This window comes from Drosophila subobscura, chromosome U, assembly GCF_008121235.1.
Source record: "Drosophila subobscura isolate 14011-0131.10 chromosome U, UCBerk_Dsub_1.0, whole genome shotgun sequence".
NCBI lineage: Eukaryota > Metazoa > Arthropoda > Insecta > Diptera > Drosophilidae > Drosophila > Drosophila subobscura.
Window position 1 is genome coordinate 13,925,472 of NC_048534.1, and position 16,985 is coordinate 13,942,456.

Here is a 16,985-nt window from a genome sequence, read left to right on the forward strand (position 1 = left end):
GAACATTTTGGCAATTGTTTCGCTTCAAATGAGCAGCAATAAGAAGTGGTTTTCCATCCCAAAATGGTTTATTCTTTTGTGGAAAATGCAGCCAAAGGTTTTGTCTGCAACTTTCCTTTTCCAAATTGAGATTCTTCGGCCGCGGGGGCGCCATCAATAAAATCAACAGCATTAGTCACTTGGCCAATTGGCAATCCCTGGCTGTGGTTAATGGAAAGGCAGGTGACTCTGGTGTCCAGCTAACTAGCAGCGGGCGCTGACAAATCTGCCACCATTTATCCATGCGAAGTTTTCTACGCCGGCGGGCAGTGATGGGAAAAGCGCAAATTGAGACATGGAGGAGCTTCCAGTGCCAGCTGCGAATTTAATAAAGAAATTTGAGCGGCTGATTGGGCAGTCGGTGGGCCCACGGCCAGACATCTGTAAGTGTCACTGCCGAGGAGGCAGGTCCTAGGTCTTGCGACTGTGGCGCATTCGCTTGTGCTGGCTCTGATCGGACTCCTTGTCGTCCAGCCTGAAGTTGTGGTGGCTGGGTAGGTGCGAGAGGCCCGAGAGTCTGCCCACCTGGTAGCAGGGGCACTTGAGGCTGTCCGTGTACTGGATCACACCATAGTTGCCGGATATCATCCACTGCGGATCGCTTCTCAGCAGATCGTCCGACTTGCCCTCCGGCAGGCCGCAGACCACCTCGCACTTGACTGTCCGCATGGCGCAGATGTTGCAAGGCCGGAAGCCGCGCAGACACGTGATGAACTCCTCGGTGGAGTCCCAGATGTAGTCGCCCATGAGCTTGCGGTAGTTGAGGTCTCCCTTGAAGATGGCCAGGCTGCCGCCGGACAGCACCTTGTACAGCTCCAGATCGGAGTCCACCATCACAAAGTACGGCTGCGGCCCCGTCCAGAAGTGGGACTTGGGCGCGACCACGATCTTGCCCGCGTTCATGAGGCGCGCCCACTTGTGGCCCAGCGCGGAGAGCAGCTCGTCGGAGTGGCCGATGAGGTAGTTGATGGTCCACTCGATGTCCGCGCTGTTCACATCCGAAATGTACCAGGGAATGGCCTTGACGTGCAGTCGCACCTGGGTGGCCATGCCGTGCTCCACGAGGTACTCCATGAGCAGCATGTCCGTGAAGAACTCGAAGCCCCCGTTGTCGCAGACGAAGTCCACGACAATCTCGCGCCTGTCCTTCGCCTTCATCAGGCAGTTCCACACGAGCGTGGAGTCGTCCACCAGCAGGTTCCGGTCGAGATCCGCGACCCTGGAGAGCACCTCCAAGTCGGAGTGCTGCTCGTCCTCCTGGAACACGTAGGCATTCAGCTGGATCTCGTAGTGGTTGCTCCACAGGTTGATGCGCATCAGCTTGCTGAAGGACTCAAAGTCCTTCGACAGACTCCTGGTGGCCGTGGCCAGCGCGTGCATGGCCCGCTCGCTGATCTTCAGATCGTCCTGCTTCAGGTGCGCAAAGTAGTCAAAGTCCCCCAGGTGCCTGGTGCTCTCGAAGAAGGAGTGGATGCGCCGGTACAGGTAGCACTCGGAGTGCAGCCAGCAGGCCCGGAAGTACGTCCGCTTGTGCCGCGGCAGCTCCGTGAGGAACGCATTCCACGCGGCCTTGTCCGGCTCGTTGCCGTGGAAGAGCAGGAACTGGCGATCGCGCTGCAGCTCCAGCTTCAGCCGCTCAATGGCATCGATCACATGTTGAATCTCCTTGTGCACCTCCGCGCCGAACTTCGCCTCCAGCTCCGGTCCTTCCTCCAGCAGCCGCAGGATTATCTGCTGCATGATCCCGGGCATCCGCGTGCGCAGCGACAGATACGCGAAGCTCTGCTTGAAGCGGCCCGACAGCAGCGAGTGCCGCGGCGTCGGCCCCTCCGTGAACTCCGAGTCGGTGGTCTTGCCCGACAGCGTCGAGCTGTTGCCCAGCGAAATTCTCAGCGTCATTTTGGGCACATCTGGCAAGCTGGAGATTTGCTCGCACTGCGAATTTGGTTTTTTTTTTAATTTTTGTATTGCTTTTTGATTCGAAAATAAATGAAAACTTCGATTTTATGTAGATTTTAGGTGTGGAAATGAATTGGTGGCTGGCAAAGGTGCTCCTCAAGGGCGCAAGTTCTTAGAAGATTTTTAATAGTTTTCCCATTTTTGTTGCTAGTTTATTTCGATCATAGAATATGCTGAAGATTTTAACTGTTTCATCTTTCTAGTACATTGATTTTAGGGACTTTCTGCCGATGGTTTAACATCAAGTTTCTTCTTAGATTCATTTCGAAATGTCCTAAATCTTCCCAGCGATCGTTGACCTCTCCAATAGCATATCTCTGCTCGAAGATATTCCCCCATGGGCAGAGTCTCCCTCCAACTGCTAAGTACTGTGGGAAACGAAAGATCTCTGATCCGTCTTCCTTCCTTCCTGCCTTTGATCCAGGTGTTACCCGCATCGTGGCATGTCCAAGTGTAATTTACATTTGCATAATGCTGCGATCCTCGCACAGTCCTTGGCACAGCACTTGAGCAGCTCATCCGGTTGGGGCACGAGATCGGGTTGAGGCTCGGAAAAAGTGAAAATCATAAACCCTAGGGTTGGTTGCACTGAGAGGGAGAATCATGCATTTAGCATAATTGTCACATGTTAATAAAAGAGAGAGAGAAAACAAGTTCGTCGGCACTGTGGGAAACTACGTGGACGTCGAGGTTAATTCTATGCTAATGGAGCAAGGTGTGCACTTCCTCTGGCAACCCTTGCACGAGGCTCGTCTCGATCCAATTGAATGTTTATGGACTGCGGATGACGCAAGTGTGTGCGCCTGGGGGCAGGGGGATCGTCTATTTGCATAAGCATTTGCCAAAGGAAGCCGTGCCTGATATGAGTGTCTTGTTTGCCCATGACACACACGCACAGGGGCGAACCCCTTCCAAAGCGCAGACATTGCTGCGTCAAAACATAAAAAACTTTGCGCGCCTTTTGGTTATCGAGGCAGCAACCTCATTAGCCGTGCACCTTCGATGGCAGCGCAGCGATTCGCATCCAGGTGTTCCAAAGAAATCAAAAACTTCCCCCCGGTTCCCAGTTGTGTCTGCTCTTCCCTCTTCTCGCCTCAAGGTGTTACATTTTCGTTGCGCCATTTTCTGATCCGCTTCTGCGTCTATTGTCGGTGAAGACGTTACTTTTTAGGTGGAAGTTCAGGGTGTGTGTCATGGACTTCGCTGCCATGTGAAATAGCTGAGGAGCAGCTGCGCAGTTGCTGTGGCAAGTTTTGGCATGTGGCATGTGTGGCTCAGCGCTGCGCAGTTGCCTGTCCACAGAGACTATGCCCGGGCACTGTTCGATTCCGAGTGGAGTGGCGTGGAATCCGAGCAGGTCGAATGGCAGTTGATCTGCCATCAAAATGCCTCAACTTTCACCCAACTCCTGCGAACAAAAAGTGACAAAATATGCCTCGACCGGTAATTGCTCCCCGCAGATCAGTGAACATATTTATGTTATTGCTGGGCTGCCAGTAAAAAATTGCATTATCAAGGCCATAAACAAATTAGGGGAGACCCCAAAAAGAGAGCAGAAGGAGAGAGAGGAGAGTGGCAGCTGCACATTTTGTGTGGATAATCAAGGCTCAAGTGGCGGCCCCCATTAGCTGACACCGCAGCGCCGAGGGAAGTGCCTCCAATATTTTAGAAACAATGGCCCAATGGCTGCTCACAGTGCTGCTCCTGCTCCTGCCTAAGCTCGACAAGATTAATAACTCTCTGGCGCACGTTCAATTAATCTTTCGCTGGGAGCCGGCAGACGGGAAACGGGAGAAGGGAGACGGGAGACCAGCACCCACCCACTGACAGCTTAACGGCACGTCTCCGCCTCGGATCAGATCGGATCGTGTACCTGCCGCATTGTCAGTGTCAATTGTGACAGAAGCTGCGACAGACAGACCTTCACTCCGCCCAACACACTCGCAGGGAACACAAACAAACGGACACGTCCGCGAGGGTGCCCCCCGATGATCATGCAAAACATTTGCCCATGAACGTGACAAAACTGAAGAACACGCGGAGCAGCAGCCCCACTAAATTAGTTGTTTTAGCTTCTAAATTTAGCTATCGGAGGGGTCTTCGTCTCCGCTCGAAGACTTTTGGGCGTGCAGCAATCCATTGGTCATAAATCAATTATATGTATGGTCGGTGCCGTATTTATAGACTGACTTCTGGGCTTCAAACCATGCGAGATCATGGTTCAGGTGCACCGCTGGTAGGACGGGGGACATTCCGTGCCGCTCTCTGCAGCAGCAATTTCAACAATTTTCATAGCTGAAATTTATGTAAATAAAATGCTGACAGCCCGAATATGCCGTGGATCTAAATCGGTTATCATTTGTAATAATTAGCGCGACATTTGGGCAGTTTTTGGCAGATTTAATCCTCACTTTCCCCAGAGTTCCCTGGCTGCACTTCATTTGTTTAATGAGGAATCCCTCAGGCATACGAAAACGTTAAACAGAAATGTTCTTCGACTTTATTATTGCTCGAAAAGCTGTCAGCCAAATTTATGTGCACCCCCCGCGTATTGGGTTTCAGTGCACCAGCTTCAGCTTCAGCTTCAGAGCTGGAGGCACCTCAACCACCACCAGCAGCACTTCCAGCAGATCTCAACCAGCACGCAACTTGACTCCTTGCTCACCGCAAGCACAGGACGGGGACGCACGACAGGAGCAGTCGAATTGTATTTGAATTAGCAACGCGCAATCAAAAACATTCAAACACGCATAAATTGAATCCCGTGGGATGATTTCTGTTTCGGGTTCCCAGTGCCCAGTGCCCTCCGCAACTTGTCACGTGATTCAAACAACAAATAATGCCAGCCAGGGATCATCCCTTAGGCACGGAGTCCAAGGTTCGATTAAGCCCACGGCACCCGCATCGTAGAGCGGAGAGCAGAGCGTGGGTAAGTTATTTATTGGTCAAAGTCCTGCTGCGAGAGGCTGTGCAGGCGGCTTCCCTCCCCCTGGTTTAAAAGGAGAACAGACGACCATCAGATATTCCATTTCCCATACATTTGGCCACTTGGCTGGTGGATTCAGTGCATTCTGCAAGTGTAAATTGCTCTGGTCATGGGAACAATTGGATTGTAATATTAGATACTCAATGAGCTCTAATTGTATTGCTCATCTGTGGGCACGAAAAGTGTTTCTGGTATAAAATTAATTACGAATCTTAGGGAGGGATGAGCTAAATTTCGTTTCTTTTATCTACAATAATTATTTAAGGGAATCAACTAATTTCCAGTGAGTTTTTTGTAACTTAAATTCTTGAATTAAGAACTTCAACAGACTTTTACTTCAATCAGTTTCCCCTTCCCACTGTTATTTGTAAGCAAACAGAACTTGAACTTCAGCTTGCCCTTCAACTTCCACATAAATTTCACGTTAAACTGGCAAAGGATGTTAATGTTTACCATTGATAAGCAAATCAAAGGCACTTGGCAACATTTATCTGAAGTTGTTCCAATACTCAAATTTATTTGCAAGTGATTCAGCGCTGCTGGCAGAATTTATACACTAATAAGGCGGCGAATATTTCATTTTTATGATGTTTCCACATTGCATTAACATAAGCGCTGATGCTAATCTCTTTTTCCCATGAAGTCGAAGCTGAAGCTGAGTCTGAGTCTGAGTCGATGAAACATAAACAATTTATTATCGTGATTCATTTATGAAAACACACACTGGAGATCTCTAATAATGCAAAGCTACCGATCAGCGATCGATCTTTCATATGCCGAGCGGGTGGTCCACAGAAGTCTCAGCAAACCGCAGAGTCGAGTCTAGTAAGAGACTAAGTCTAAGCTGCTTCCCAGCAGATGAATATCTCAAGAGTGAGCAGAGCGCGTTTTAATTAGTGGCGATGAAGTCGAAACTTAATTTATTGTCACTCTGGCTAATGAAACACGCCTTGGAGTCGGACTGGAAGCCCCAGACCCCCGACCCCAGACCCCACATAATTGACCAATTTGAGGGTGCTGTGTGTGTGGAGGGTCTTATCTGGTAGATGGCTTCGAAATTGAAAGCGCACACGCTGTCAATAAAACAAATTAGTTTGAATTATAGACGTAGCTTCTATTTCCAAGTCTACTCTTAGCCCAAGTCCGACTTCGACTTCGACTCCAACTCCCGAATTTTGGAATAATTTATGCGGCGTCGGAAGCGATCGAGCTTCAGACTGACTCTTCTGTTCTGTTCTGTTCTGTTCTGTTCTGTTTTGTTGTCTGCTTTTATTTGATTATAATTACCGTTAGCGTCTTCTGGCTGCGACTCTCTCGGCCTGCGCTCTGGACAGATAATAATATCGGATTTCAAAAGCGGCGTTTATGTTCACTGACCTGGAGCAGTGGCCATTCCCCTCCGCCTCGCCGCTCTATCAGGCGCCAATAGTTCTAAGATCTTGTTTTGATTGCAGCTCGGTCTCGCTGACGTTGTATTCTTCTTCCAGCTTCTGGGGCCTCTCCTGTTTCCCCCTCGTGGATGTCGGGCTGCTCAGTGGCTTGAAAAACCTTTAACTCGTGACAATGTCTGACAAAGTCGGCGTGTGGCTTGTGCAGCGACAGACAGAGAGCGGGGGGCGGAGAGCAGAGCAGGGATTGGATTCGTTTTGGATTTCTGCATACTTTTCCTACACTTTCCTAACGCCGCCGCCGCCCGACTTTCTTCCGCTTCGGTGCAGCTGCAGCCAGGTCTCGTTCAATGCTGCCACCTTGACGTCGGCAAATTAATGACATTTTGCACTTCATTATGCGACTCTGTGCGGCTGTTTGACACTTTGAAGTGAGGCACTCGGCTGTGGCGCTGCAGCGCAGCAGAAGAGAGGCTGCGCGGACAGTTAAGGTTTGCGGTTTGCCTGCGAGCTGCGAGCTGATGTGCAGTTAGCTTTTGCGACGAGAGTTTGATGACATCCCACACCAGACCATTCCGTTCCCTGCCATGCCATTCCATTCCATTCCATGCCATAAATGTTTGCGAATTCTCTGTGGACTGGGAAAGCAAACGAAGAGAAATTCTGCTTGGGCATGGTCCTCAGCTGCTGCAGTTATTTTCTATAATTTCAATTGATATTTGATCAATTAACAATTGCAGAGCGTTCTTTATGATTCTGATTGAAATATGTGGAAATTCTAAGGAATATTCCATTAGCAACGACTATCAGAAACTCAATTGAATTTATTGGCAAACCGACCGAGTGATCCTCGATCGATCTTTTAAATTCTAAAATAAAATTAAATATACACAGAAAGAGGATTGGAGAACTAGAAGGTTTGAAAAGGTAGTTCCATATGTCGACAATTTGGGGACTGAATTTAAATCGGGATTGATATATTGTTAAATCTGTTATTAAGTTAAGCGCCATCATATGGCGAATCATCAACGAACACTAGAGTCTCTCTTATTTAAATTTCGCTTTCCAATGCCTTACCTTTGATCCTTCCTAACTACCATCCATCGGCATTATCAACATTACAATGCACACGTACTCTCTCCGTTTGGTGTCTTGGGCACGGCACACCGGTTCATTACAGAAATTTGGCGCCAATCTCTGCATGAAAGACAAAATCAGTTCCGTTGGTACGTGTCACCGAGGCAGCTGTAAGACGGGGCACAACCCTCTGAGGGCTGAGAGGACGTCTTGCAAGATGATCGGCTCGAGCTACAAGAGGCAGGGAAGGAGCAGGGGCAGGAGTCGGGGGTCGGTGTCGGCGTTGGGGTTGGAAAAGTAACGTCCAAAACTGCAGTTCCACCACCGCGAGGCGGCTGGTGATGCTGATGCTGTCTGCGCCTTGGAGTGGGACAAACACAACTGCTCAGGGGCACCAGGGGAGATTCGAGTATGGTGAATGGTGAATGGTGAGTGCCAGGTAGATTCGCACGTACCTTTTGGCGCATTCCATGGCACTCGGCTCCGGCCAGGTAAATGCGGCGGCACATGCGCAGCCGGAGACCCGCCGGACCCGTTTTGGGGTGGCTGCAGGACCATTAATGCCGAACTTTGCCAGATGGCAGCATTTTTCAATATCAAAATTTTAAAATTTCACGGCCGTTAGGGGTTTGTTTGGCCGATTGCACCTAGTCGGAGGAGGAGGAGAGCAGGCGGAAGGAGGGACACTGCCAGACAATGAGCCTGGGTCCAGGAAAAGGTTGATTTACCTCAGATCTCTGAGTGGGAACATTTTATTATTTGTTTTTGGGTTGGAGTTTCGATGTAATGGCGGACCATGTCACGTGCTGAGGTTTGGCAGCTGCCGAAGAAGATCTCCCATAGGGATAAACAATAAAAGCTTCCTGCATAATCCTCGATTTTAATTCGTTTCGAATTTATTCATTTATGAGAGCCGAAGGAACGCTTCAAGTTGCTCTTAATACAAGAGCATCCAATCTCTTAGGCCCCAAGCTAACGCGGCACAAATGAAATGTGGAACACTCGGAAGAGAGGAGAGCACGATCCCCACAGCTCCAAAGTCAATTGGTCGAAAGCTGCTCTTAGCTTTCTGGCCAAAGAGCGGGAGCTCTACGGAAGCTCACCTGCGCCATGCGCTTCGCTTGCAAAGAGCAGAGAGAGAGAGCGGCAACGGCTGCATGTGTGTCTGTCTCTATGTACAACTGTTCGTCGGAAGAGGCACCACCCATACATGCCATAAGCTATAAATAAACTTGCTCTGCAGCTTGTACATAAGCTTAGTACCAGCTGCGCCTGCTCACGCACGCACACATCCACAGTGGAGGGGAAATCCATGCCGAGAGCGGAGAGCACAAAGCAGAAAGCAGAGAGGACAGAATTTCAATCTCAGACGCCGCAGCGGCAGCTGGTGGCGATCGTTTACGTCCAGAGCAGAGCCGGTGTGTGCGAGAGGGAGCGAAACATACTCGAGCAAAGAGGCAGAGAGAACAGAGAAGAGAGAGAGCAAAGCAGAGCTATGGCACGTGCTCGCTTTTTACACACTGATTTGTTGCCTCCTCTGCCCTCGTGCTCCCGCCGTATACTATGGCACGGAACAATGTGCAGCTGGAGCAGCGTTCAACGAACGCACAGCTGTGGCAGCAGAGAAGGAGACCAAGGCGAGACGGAGGTTCCGCTGCTTTGTGGCTCGTGGTGGTTGATTTACAGAATCCCTATTCGAAAATCGGAAGTAGGTAGTCGGGCATGGATCCTTTTGGCATGCCAGGGGGTTGGTGTGGCTAGGGGGTTGATCTTGCACGCGGAAGTCTATAAAATTAAACCGATCCTGGCCGGGTTGCATCATTCGAGCCTGGAGCTGCAAGCGATCGAGACACGCGTGAGAGAGAAGCCAATGAGCGAGCAGTGATTCGAGAGTTTGAGAAGTGAAAAGTGAGAGGATCGATCAGTGACCAGAATAAACCATGGATAAACTCAAGTACAGCAAGTGCCCGCTCAAGAAGCGACCCATTCCCATCGAGGATGCCTTTCCCGAGGATCAGTTGAGTCATGGTAGGTGCCAGACGCTTTCCGCCGCTCCACCAGCAGCCAGCTCTAACCTCTCCTCGGTCTTTGCAGATGAAGGACCCGTGGACCTTAGCGTGGCATCGGCAGCGGTTCCGCTGGAGCCGGAAAAGGAGCAGGCGGTGCCCACCGAGCTGCGACGCCGCTTCGACGCGGCCATGACACAGACCAAGGAGCAGCTGGCCCGCCGCATCTGGGAGGAGACGCGCGAGATCGCACGCGCCTTTCCGGATGTCTTCACTCGCGAGGAAATCGCGCGGAGCCTGACCCGACTGGGATACGGCGACTTTGAGCTGCCACCAGAGGAGGAGGTCATGGAGCCAGAGAAAGAGCCAGAGCTGCCGATCAGCTATGGCAGGGTGTCGCCTCCTCCTCCAGTACAGACCATCATCAAGGTGGAGCAGCCCGAAGAGGAGTTCCCACTGCGCAACTACAATAACAATCTGCTGAAGAGCATTGCGGACTACGAGGACTGCATGAAGATGCCTCTGCCACAGCAGCAGCAGCAGCCACATCTGCATCCACACCCACATCCCCAGGCGTACTACCAGCCGCCACCAACCCCTGGGCTGCCCGAGGATCTCAGTCTGCGGCCCGAGGTGGCACAGCGGAGGGTGCTGAGCGAGAACATGAATCTGCACAACGTGGCGCGGGCTCTGCTCAGCATGCAGCACATGCCACCGCAGCAGCAGCAGCAGCAGCCGCAGTACGAACCATCCTACCAGAGGGCTGCCAAGCAGGAGCTGCCGCCACTCGTCGAGGACCTGGAGAACGCGGAGAACAGCGAGAATCAGCTCAATCAGCTGAAGATCAAGAGCAGCAACGATCTCTACTACCAGTGCCAGCAGTGCAACAAATGCTATGCCACGTACGCCGGACTGGTGAAGCACCAGCAGAGCCACGCCTTCGAGAGCACCGAGTACAAGATCATCCGCAGCAACCCCAGCGGCGGCCCCATTGTGGACCAGACCGAGTTCTGCACCGACCAGGCGTCGGCTCTGATCCAAGCAGCCAATGCGGCGTCTGCCCAGTCCATGCAGAAGCCGGTGGGAGTGCCCCGCTACCACTGCCAGGACTGCGGCAAGTCGTACTCCACGTACTCGGGCCTGAGCAAGCACCAGCAGTTCCACTGCCCCTCGGCGGAGGGCAACCAGGTGAAGAAGGTGTTCAGCTGCAAGAACTGCGACAAGACGTACGTCTCGCTGGGCGCCCTCAAGATGCACATCCGCACCCACACGCTGCCCTGCAAGTGCCCCATCTGCGGCAAGGCCTTCTCGCGCCCCTGGCTGCTGCAGGGCCACATCCGCACCCACACCGGCGAGAAGCCCTTCAGCTGCCAGCACTGCAACCGCGCCTTCGCCGACCGCTCCAACCTGCGCGCCCACATGCAGACGCACTCGGACGTCAAGAAGTACTCGTGCCCCACCTGCACCAAGTCCTTCTCCCGCATGTCCCTGCTCGCCAAGCACCTGCAGAGCGGCTGCCACAGCGACGCGGGCGGCAGCGCCTCTGGGCCGGGCTTCAAGCAGGATCAGCTGCAGCAGCATCTCCACGGCTACGAGGAGGGAGCGGAGGCCTACTACGCCAGCAGCATGGGTAGCAGCGGCGGCGAGGAGGAGGAGGGCGGAGACTATGCCATGGCCGCGCAGGCCATCTATTAGTGTAATCTCAAGTAGAATTAGGTAAACCCTTAGCTAAGTCAGTCAGCAGCCAAAGTCAGTCAGCTAGGAACAACCATTCAGGGAACAGTCAGTGCCAAAAATTAGTCAGTGCAATTTTATTGCCTCTTACCAAACTATTCTACGTAGAAAACATTTAAAGTTTAGCAGCAAGTCTAGCTCTTAGCCTTAGGATCGTATTGTTGTTTGTTAGCAATTCCTTGTGTGTATATTTATTGTTGTTGAACCTCGACGGTGTACATATTCCAGAGAGATGGTGCCAGAGAATTAGTCTTAAGTGCAACTTTACTTATCTGTAATAGCTTATAATTTCATTTGCTAATTTATTTCCATTTAACTTATGATTTAAGCTGTATGTAAAGCTAACTAAACCGTATTTATTTATATTTTATTTAAAATACAAAAAACACCAAAAAAACGCATAATGGAAATGGTTTTATTTCCCTCTCCAAATGAATTGAATAATGAAATATTTACGGGCACTTTTTGGCTTCCAAGTTGGTGCGCTGAAATCATAATCGAAGCTCTGCCATCTCGGGGGCTCTTTGTAGGTGTCGCTTATTTATCGCCGCTGAAAGACTGGAAAACTGCTGAAACTGCTCTGATCGAAAAGCTCAAAGCAGCCGTCAATGGCTTGGCCCCGCGGGGGGTGGCAAAGAAAGGCGAGGAAATAATACTTATGTATAGATATTTATATCTGCTTATGTACACGTAAAAGTGTATATAAAATCGCTGCTTAAATCAAAATTAATTGCCAGAATAATAATTGTTTTGAACGTAAAGCGCCAAAATGCAAACGGCAAGCGGCAAGCGGCAGTGGCTGGAGAATTGGCGCAGCTGCAACTTGACTGCGTCACCAGCAGCAGCAGCAGCAACAGCAGGAGGCAAGCGCCAACAACAACAACGAATCACAAATGTCTAGCATTTTGGGGGGCTGTTGCCGTTGCCGTTTGCCGTTGCAGTTGGCTTCGGTGACGGTGAAATCCACTCAAAACAACAAACAACGCGATGAATCATCGATTTTTGTTTTCGGGGTCTGCCACGAAAAATTGAACCAGCAGCAGCAGCAGCAGCAGCAGCAAATGCAACAAAAAAACTTGCCCCAGCCGGCTCATGGTGCAGACGCACGCAGCTAGATGGCGCTAGTGGGCAGCAGCAGCCGCAGCAGCAAGCCGCGAGTTCAATTAAACGCGTTTCCCCAGTGTGTCTGTCGCTGCAGCGATTTTCAGCTTTTCCGCACTGCAGCCGCACCTTACGCCATTCTCGCAGTCAACTAGAGCGGTTCCTGGTAGGGAGAGGAAGGAAGGGGAAGGGGAACTCACTCGCATTATTATAAATGCCGTCCACGCAGTTTGTAATGCTCTGCAACTTCCAGTTTACTCTTGCCACAAGCCGCGTGCCTGCAACGAAGGAGAGTTGCTTTCAGTCCATGTCGCTTGAGCAAGAATTGAGCGCTTCTATTGGAACTATTTAGACAATTCTTTCCCTTAAACTTACCTTATTTATTATTTATTTCCAGCAAGAGTATTTCCCCATTCGCCAGACTGTCCAACTGCTTCCGATTGCGGCCTCGCCGGGCGGTAGCTTTTTTGGTCTATTAGGAAACCACAGCACAGTGCCGCCACTTGAAAGTCATATTGCATTTGCCAGACAGCACTCGCCAGAGCCACAGTCAGAGCCAGAGAGCCCCCCGTCCCTCCTTCCTCATTGGGCCTGACGTTGATTTTGAGTGCGCGTGCGGCGGTGGCCGCTGCTGCCACGCCCCGTGCAACGCACATAGCTGGCAGGCGGAGTGGCAGGCAGTTCTTGGTAGCGGCGGCATTTGGTCAAAGGTTAAATTAGACGGGGACATGGGGACAAGTGCTGGCAGGCGGCTAAGAAAATCGTTTACAGCGCTAATTTATGGGCCGCCGATCACAAACGGAAAACACATACGAAAAAATGTTTCACTTTGCTCGAGTTTCATTCATTGCCGCTACGTGCGCTGGCCGCCTAATTGGCAGTCGGCCAGGGTTTCTACTTGTTAGTTGCAAGTGGCAACGCGCCCTGCCCTGTTCTCTTTTTTCACAGATTTTGGGCCCGGCCGCCGCTGAAAATGTCCGTTTGGATAATCTCCAATCAATAATCGAAGTTCGCTCAAAATGCATTTTTAAATGCACTTTTCCCATCAAATGAGTTTCCACAATATTATTATTAATATTCAGAAATGCAGTGCACGTTTTTCCAGCTCGTTGGCCATTAATATTTAATCATTTGAAGGGGCGCACGGAGCAAATTATGGAATATTACACGGCGTCGCGCCAATCGTCGCAGCCGAAGGAGACATGTGGACAGGCAGCGCGATTGTTGTTGCTGCCACAATTGGCTGTGGCCAATTTTATGTTGTTGTTGTTGTTCGTGGCGCTGTACGTGTTGTTTGCTTAACGCGCCGAGTGTAAATTAATATTTAATTATGATTGTTGTTCTCGGCTCCGCGCCGCCTGATCGTTCGTGTGTTGAGCAAACGCCATTTTCTGTATTAAGATCTAATCGGCAGAGTGCTGGAAATGCTGCCAACAAAACGTTTAGCCCGAACCACTTGGCGTTTGGGCAATCGATTTTGGGCTTTTGTTTTCGGTTGGGCAATGGGGCTGGGGACTGCTCAAAGCTGAAGAGAATCGATGGTTGAGTGGTGGAGATTTTGCTTGCTTTATTTATGAAACTTTTATCCTTGTTTAGAGCTCCTTTTCTGCTCTATTCATGTTCAATCATTCGAGAAACTTGCATGTGGCTGGGGCCTGTGATATGAGTGGTCCACAGCTGACAGCAATGATTAGCCACAAGCAAGACAGCTCCGCTCCACTCCGCTCTGTCCATAACTCATGCCACACACACGCTCGAGTCGCGAGGTTTCGGCAGAACTCCCAGAACTAATGCCCGGACCAGTCATAAATCCGTGGCCGTGCACTCGTCGACGTCAAATTAATCAAATGGAAACCCAAATGCAGCCCGGGCACATTAGCCATAAGAGAGAAGCAGAAAAAAGAAATCAAATCAAGTGGCAGAGAGCCAAATGAGAACTTTTTTCCCACACTGAGCGGCGATCAAAGGCGAATGCTCCGCATGAGCGTACAGACAACGCCCCTGAAATGGAATCGATATAATTATTTGCATTATTAATAATTACCATTGTCTCGCTTGGATTTGGATTTGGATTTGGATTCGGAGTCGGATTTAGCTTTGGCTTTGGCTCTGGAGTCGCTCTCGGAGATATGAAATTCAAATTGAAACTTGAATGCGTTGGCGTTGGCGTTGGACCGCACACAACGACACAAGCAAATGTATCCATAAAGCTTAGCTCTGTTCGAGTTCTGCGCGAGAACGGGCAAAACTTTGCTTCGCGGCGGCTAATTAATTCAAACCGCAGAGCAAAACTTAAACTTCAATACGGAAATAAGCTTAATCTCCTACCACCGCAACACGGCAAAACACACAAAACAAAAGGCAAGAGGCAAGAAAAAGCAATTTGAAAATTTAATACGCAAGCCCCCAGTTGCCGGGTTGGAGCCGAGCGATATGGAACTGAGGCGCCAGAGGCTAGGCAATTGCACCGGCCCGGCCACAGTGTCCACAGCCATGTGTGGGCCACCCACACCAGCGCAGAAATCAAAATCAAAAGCTAAAGCTAAAGCCCAGCCGTCAACGGTCACAATGAGGCAACAGCACATATCAAAACTGAAATGTGGCCGGGACCTGACCCGACCACATGTACCACGCAAACGCTTCAACTTGTCAGCGCGCTAAGTGCTCGAAAAATAGAATATGTGCAAAGAAAACAAGAGTTCTGCCAAGAGGCATTGTTCTTCCAGCTGGGATGGGCGTTCAACCCGCACAGCTGTCCAGCGTGTGGGGTGCTGGCTCCACATTTGCGGATCAACCTGTTGCTGCCGAAGACGGATTTATCCCATGGCAAACACAACACACGAAAGGCGATAGGCAAGAGATTTAATTGTGCCCGTGCCGCATATTAGTTTTCAACAGCAAGAGAACGATTTTTGACTTCTATTAAACGAGCTTCAAATGCTCTTTTCAGGTTATGCCTAGACTTATTGTGGTAGACCCTTCCATGCAGTAGTCATGCTCCACATCGCCACCGAGTAGAGTATTCCTTCAGAGCACTCGAAGCTGAGGACGTGGGTGTGCGGCCGGCCCCGTCATCGTTGAGAGACAAAAGCCATCCAGTCTCAGAATTGACATTTCGCTTTCAGCAGCGGCAGCAGCAGCCCTGAATAATGAGCCACAGTAGAGCGGGCAAAAATCATATTTTGCACGTTTTTTGTGTACGAAACAAAAGACTTAGGCAACGAACTGGCGGCAAAAGGGCTCTGAGCCGACCTGCCCCATGTCTTTCGCTTGTTGCAGAGTGTCAAGTTGCGCAACTTGTCAGCTCCGTGGCAGTGCCTTCGCCTGGGCATCTGTGCTGTGTGCTGTGCGCTGCCTCATGCATAAAGCCTTTTTTAATTAAACCGACGACAGCCACTAAACATGCCCCATTATCATGTCATATCTATGTGTACTATCTGCATGCGCCTATCAGGTCGGGCACCGAGAGGGAGCCCGAGTATATGCCGTGGCGCTGACATAAACGCTGACATTAATTGAGTAATTTATAACGATGCCAGGGCAGAGCGGACGGACTGACATCGAGTGCCGACATCAAAAGCTCGGCAAAGCGCATGTCTCGGGGCGCTCAAGGGAGAGAGAGGATAGCCGGGCACAACATGATATTGTTATTATTATTATGATTACCGGCGACATGAATTCAATTAACACTTGTCAGATTTAGTCAGCTCCGAGCTCCGAGCACCGAGCACCGAAACACCGCCGAAACAAGCTCACGATTCGCCGGCATAGATAAGTTTTCGAAATTTATGTTTCAACTTTGGATTTGCCTCGGATCTCTGGACAGTCCACAGTCCGCAGAGTTCTGCACACATGTACTGCTGCGGTTCGTAGGTTAAGTTCTTCATTGGAGTAGTGCCAGGAGTAGTGCCTGCGACACGATAATTGCAAAATAAACCTTTTTGGTCCGCTGCTAATGAGCCGAACATAGCGCGGATCGTTTCTGCATTTAGGCCTAATAACTGTCTTCGCGGCGAGAGGCTTCCCGAAAAAGGCGCACAAGTCAAAGCAAATTAAAATAAGAATCACGACAGGTTACCATGCGATGCTCCACTCCGACTCCAGCTCCAGCTCCATTCGGAACAAACACGAAACGCCGCCAGCAAAGTTCAAGTCGGCCAGCAGGAGAAATGTACAAGTGTTAAATGTCGAACGCTTTTTGGTAGTCCGGGGAAATGCGTGCTGGCCGGCATTCGGCACGAAGCGAACACGGAAACGGTGGACAAATGAACCTCACTGGATGGTAGGTAGGGCCCTCTCCCTCCCTGTACACCCTCTCCCCCATTCAGCTGTGATGCAGTCCGACAAATGGCGTACGTGTTAATGGCATTTGAATTTGACCAAATATGGAATTGTCTTCGCTGCCTGTCACTTTGCATGTTCCACCTCGGCCGTGCGCTCCCAGAGGCTGGCAAGTGAAGGCAAAGCTGGACAAATGCCTGCCAGAAGTCGTGTCTCTTTCGCTTCGCGAATTAAATCAGTGGCAGTGGCGACACGCATCCATCCATCGATCGATCGATCGTCTTTGCTTGTTGGGCGCCCGCATTAAGATTACTTTTTTGGTCAGCTTTCTAATGGTTCGTGACTCTGTGGCGGGCATGTGGATGAGCCCAGTGCTATGATGGCCAGTTGACACATTTTCAATGACAGCAAATT

The 16,985-nt window shown here is 50.5% G+C and overlaps 3 protein-coding genes across 3 annotated transcripts; 2 read left to right on the plus strand and 1 right to left on the minus strand.

Annotated features, from left to right (window-relative positions):
- Nucleotides 1–227: 227 nt before the first annotated feature.
- LOC117901921 (damage-control phosphatase ARMT1) lies at nt 228–1,962 on the minus strand. Its single transcript, XM_034812889.1, has one exon. It carries the CDS (start codon nt 1,936–1,938, stop codon nt 451–453), a length of 1,488 nt encoding a protein of 495 aa, XP_034668780.1. The 5' UTR covers nt 1,939–1,962; the 3' UTR covers nt 228–450.
- A 7,319-nt stretch (nt 1,963–9,281) lies between these two features.
- LOC117900452 (zinc finger and SCAN domain-containing protein 12) lies at nt 9,282–11,492 on the plus strand. Its single transcript, XM_034810824.1, has 2 exons — nt 9,282–9,477; nt 9,544–11,492. Exons 1-2 carry the CDS (start codon nt 9,390–9,392, stop codon nt 11,148–11,150), a joined length of 1,695 nt encoding a protein of 564 aa, XP_034666715.1. The 5' UTR covers nt 9,282–9,389; the 3' UTR covers nt 11,151–11,492.
- Nucleotides 11,493–16,374: 4,882 nt separating this feature from the next.
- LOC117901282 lies at nt 16,375–16,624 on the plus strand. The gene is made up of 2 exons (XM_034811976.1): nt 16,375–16,572; nt 16,619–16,624. Exons 1-2 carry the CDS (start codon nt 16,375–16,377, stop codon nt 16,622–16,624), a joined length of 204 nt encoding a protein of 67 aa, XP_034667867.1.
- The last annotated feature ends 361 nt before the right edge of the window (nt 16,625–16,985 follow it).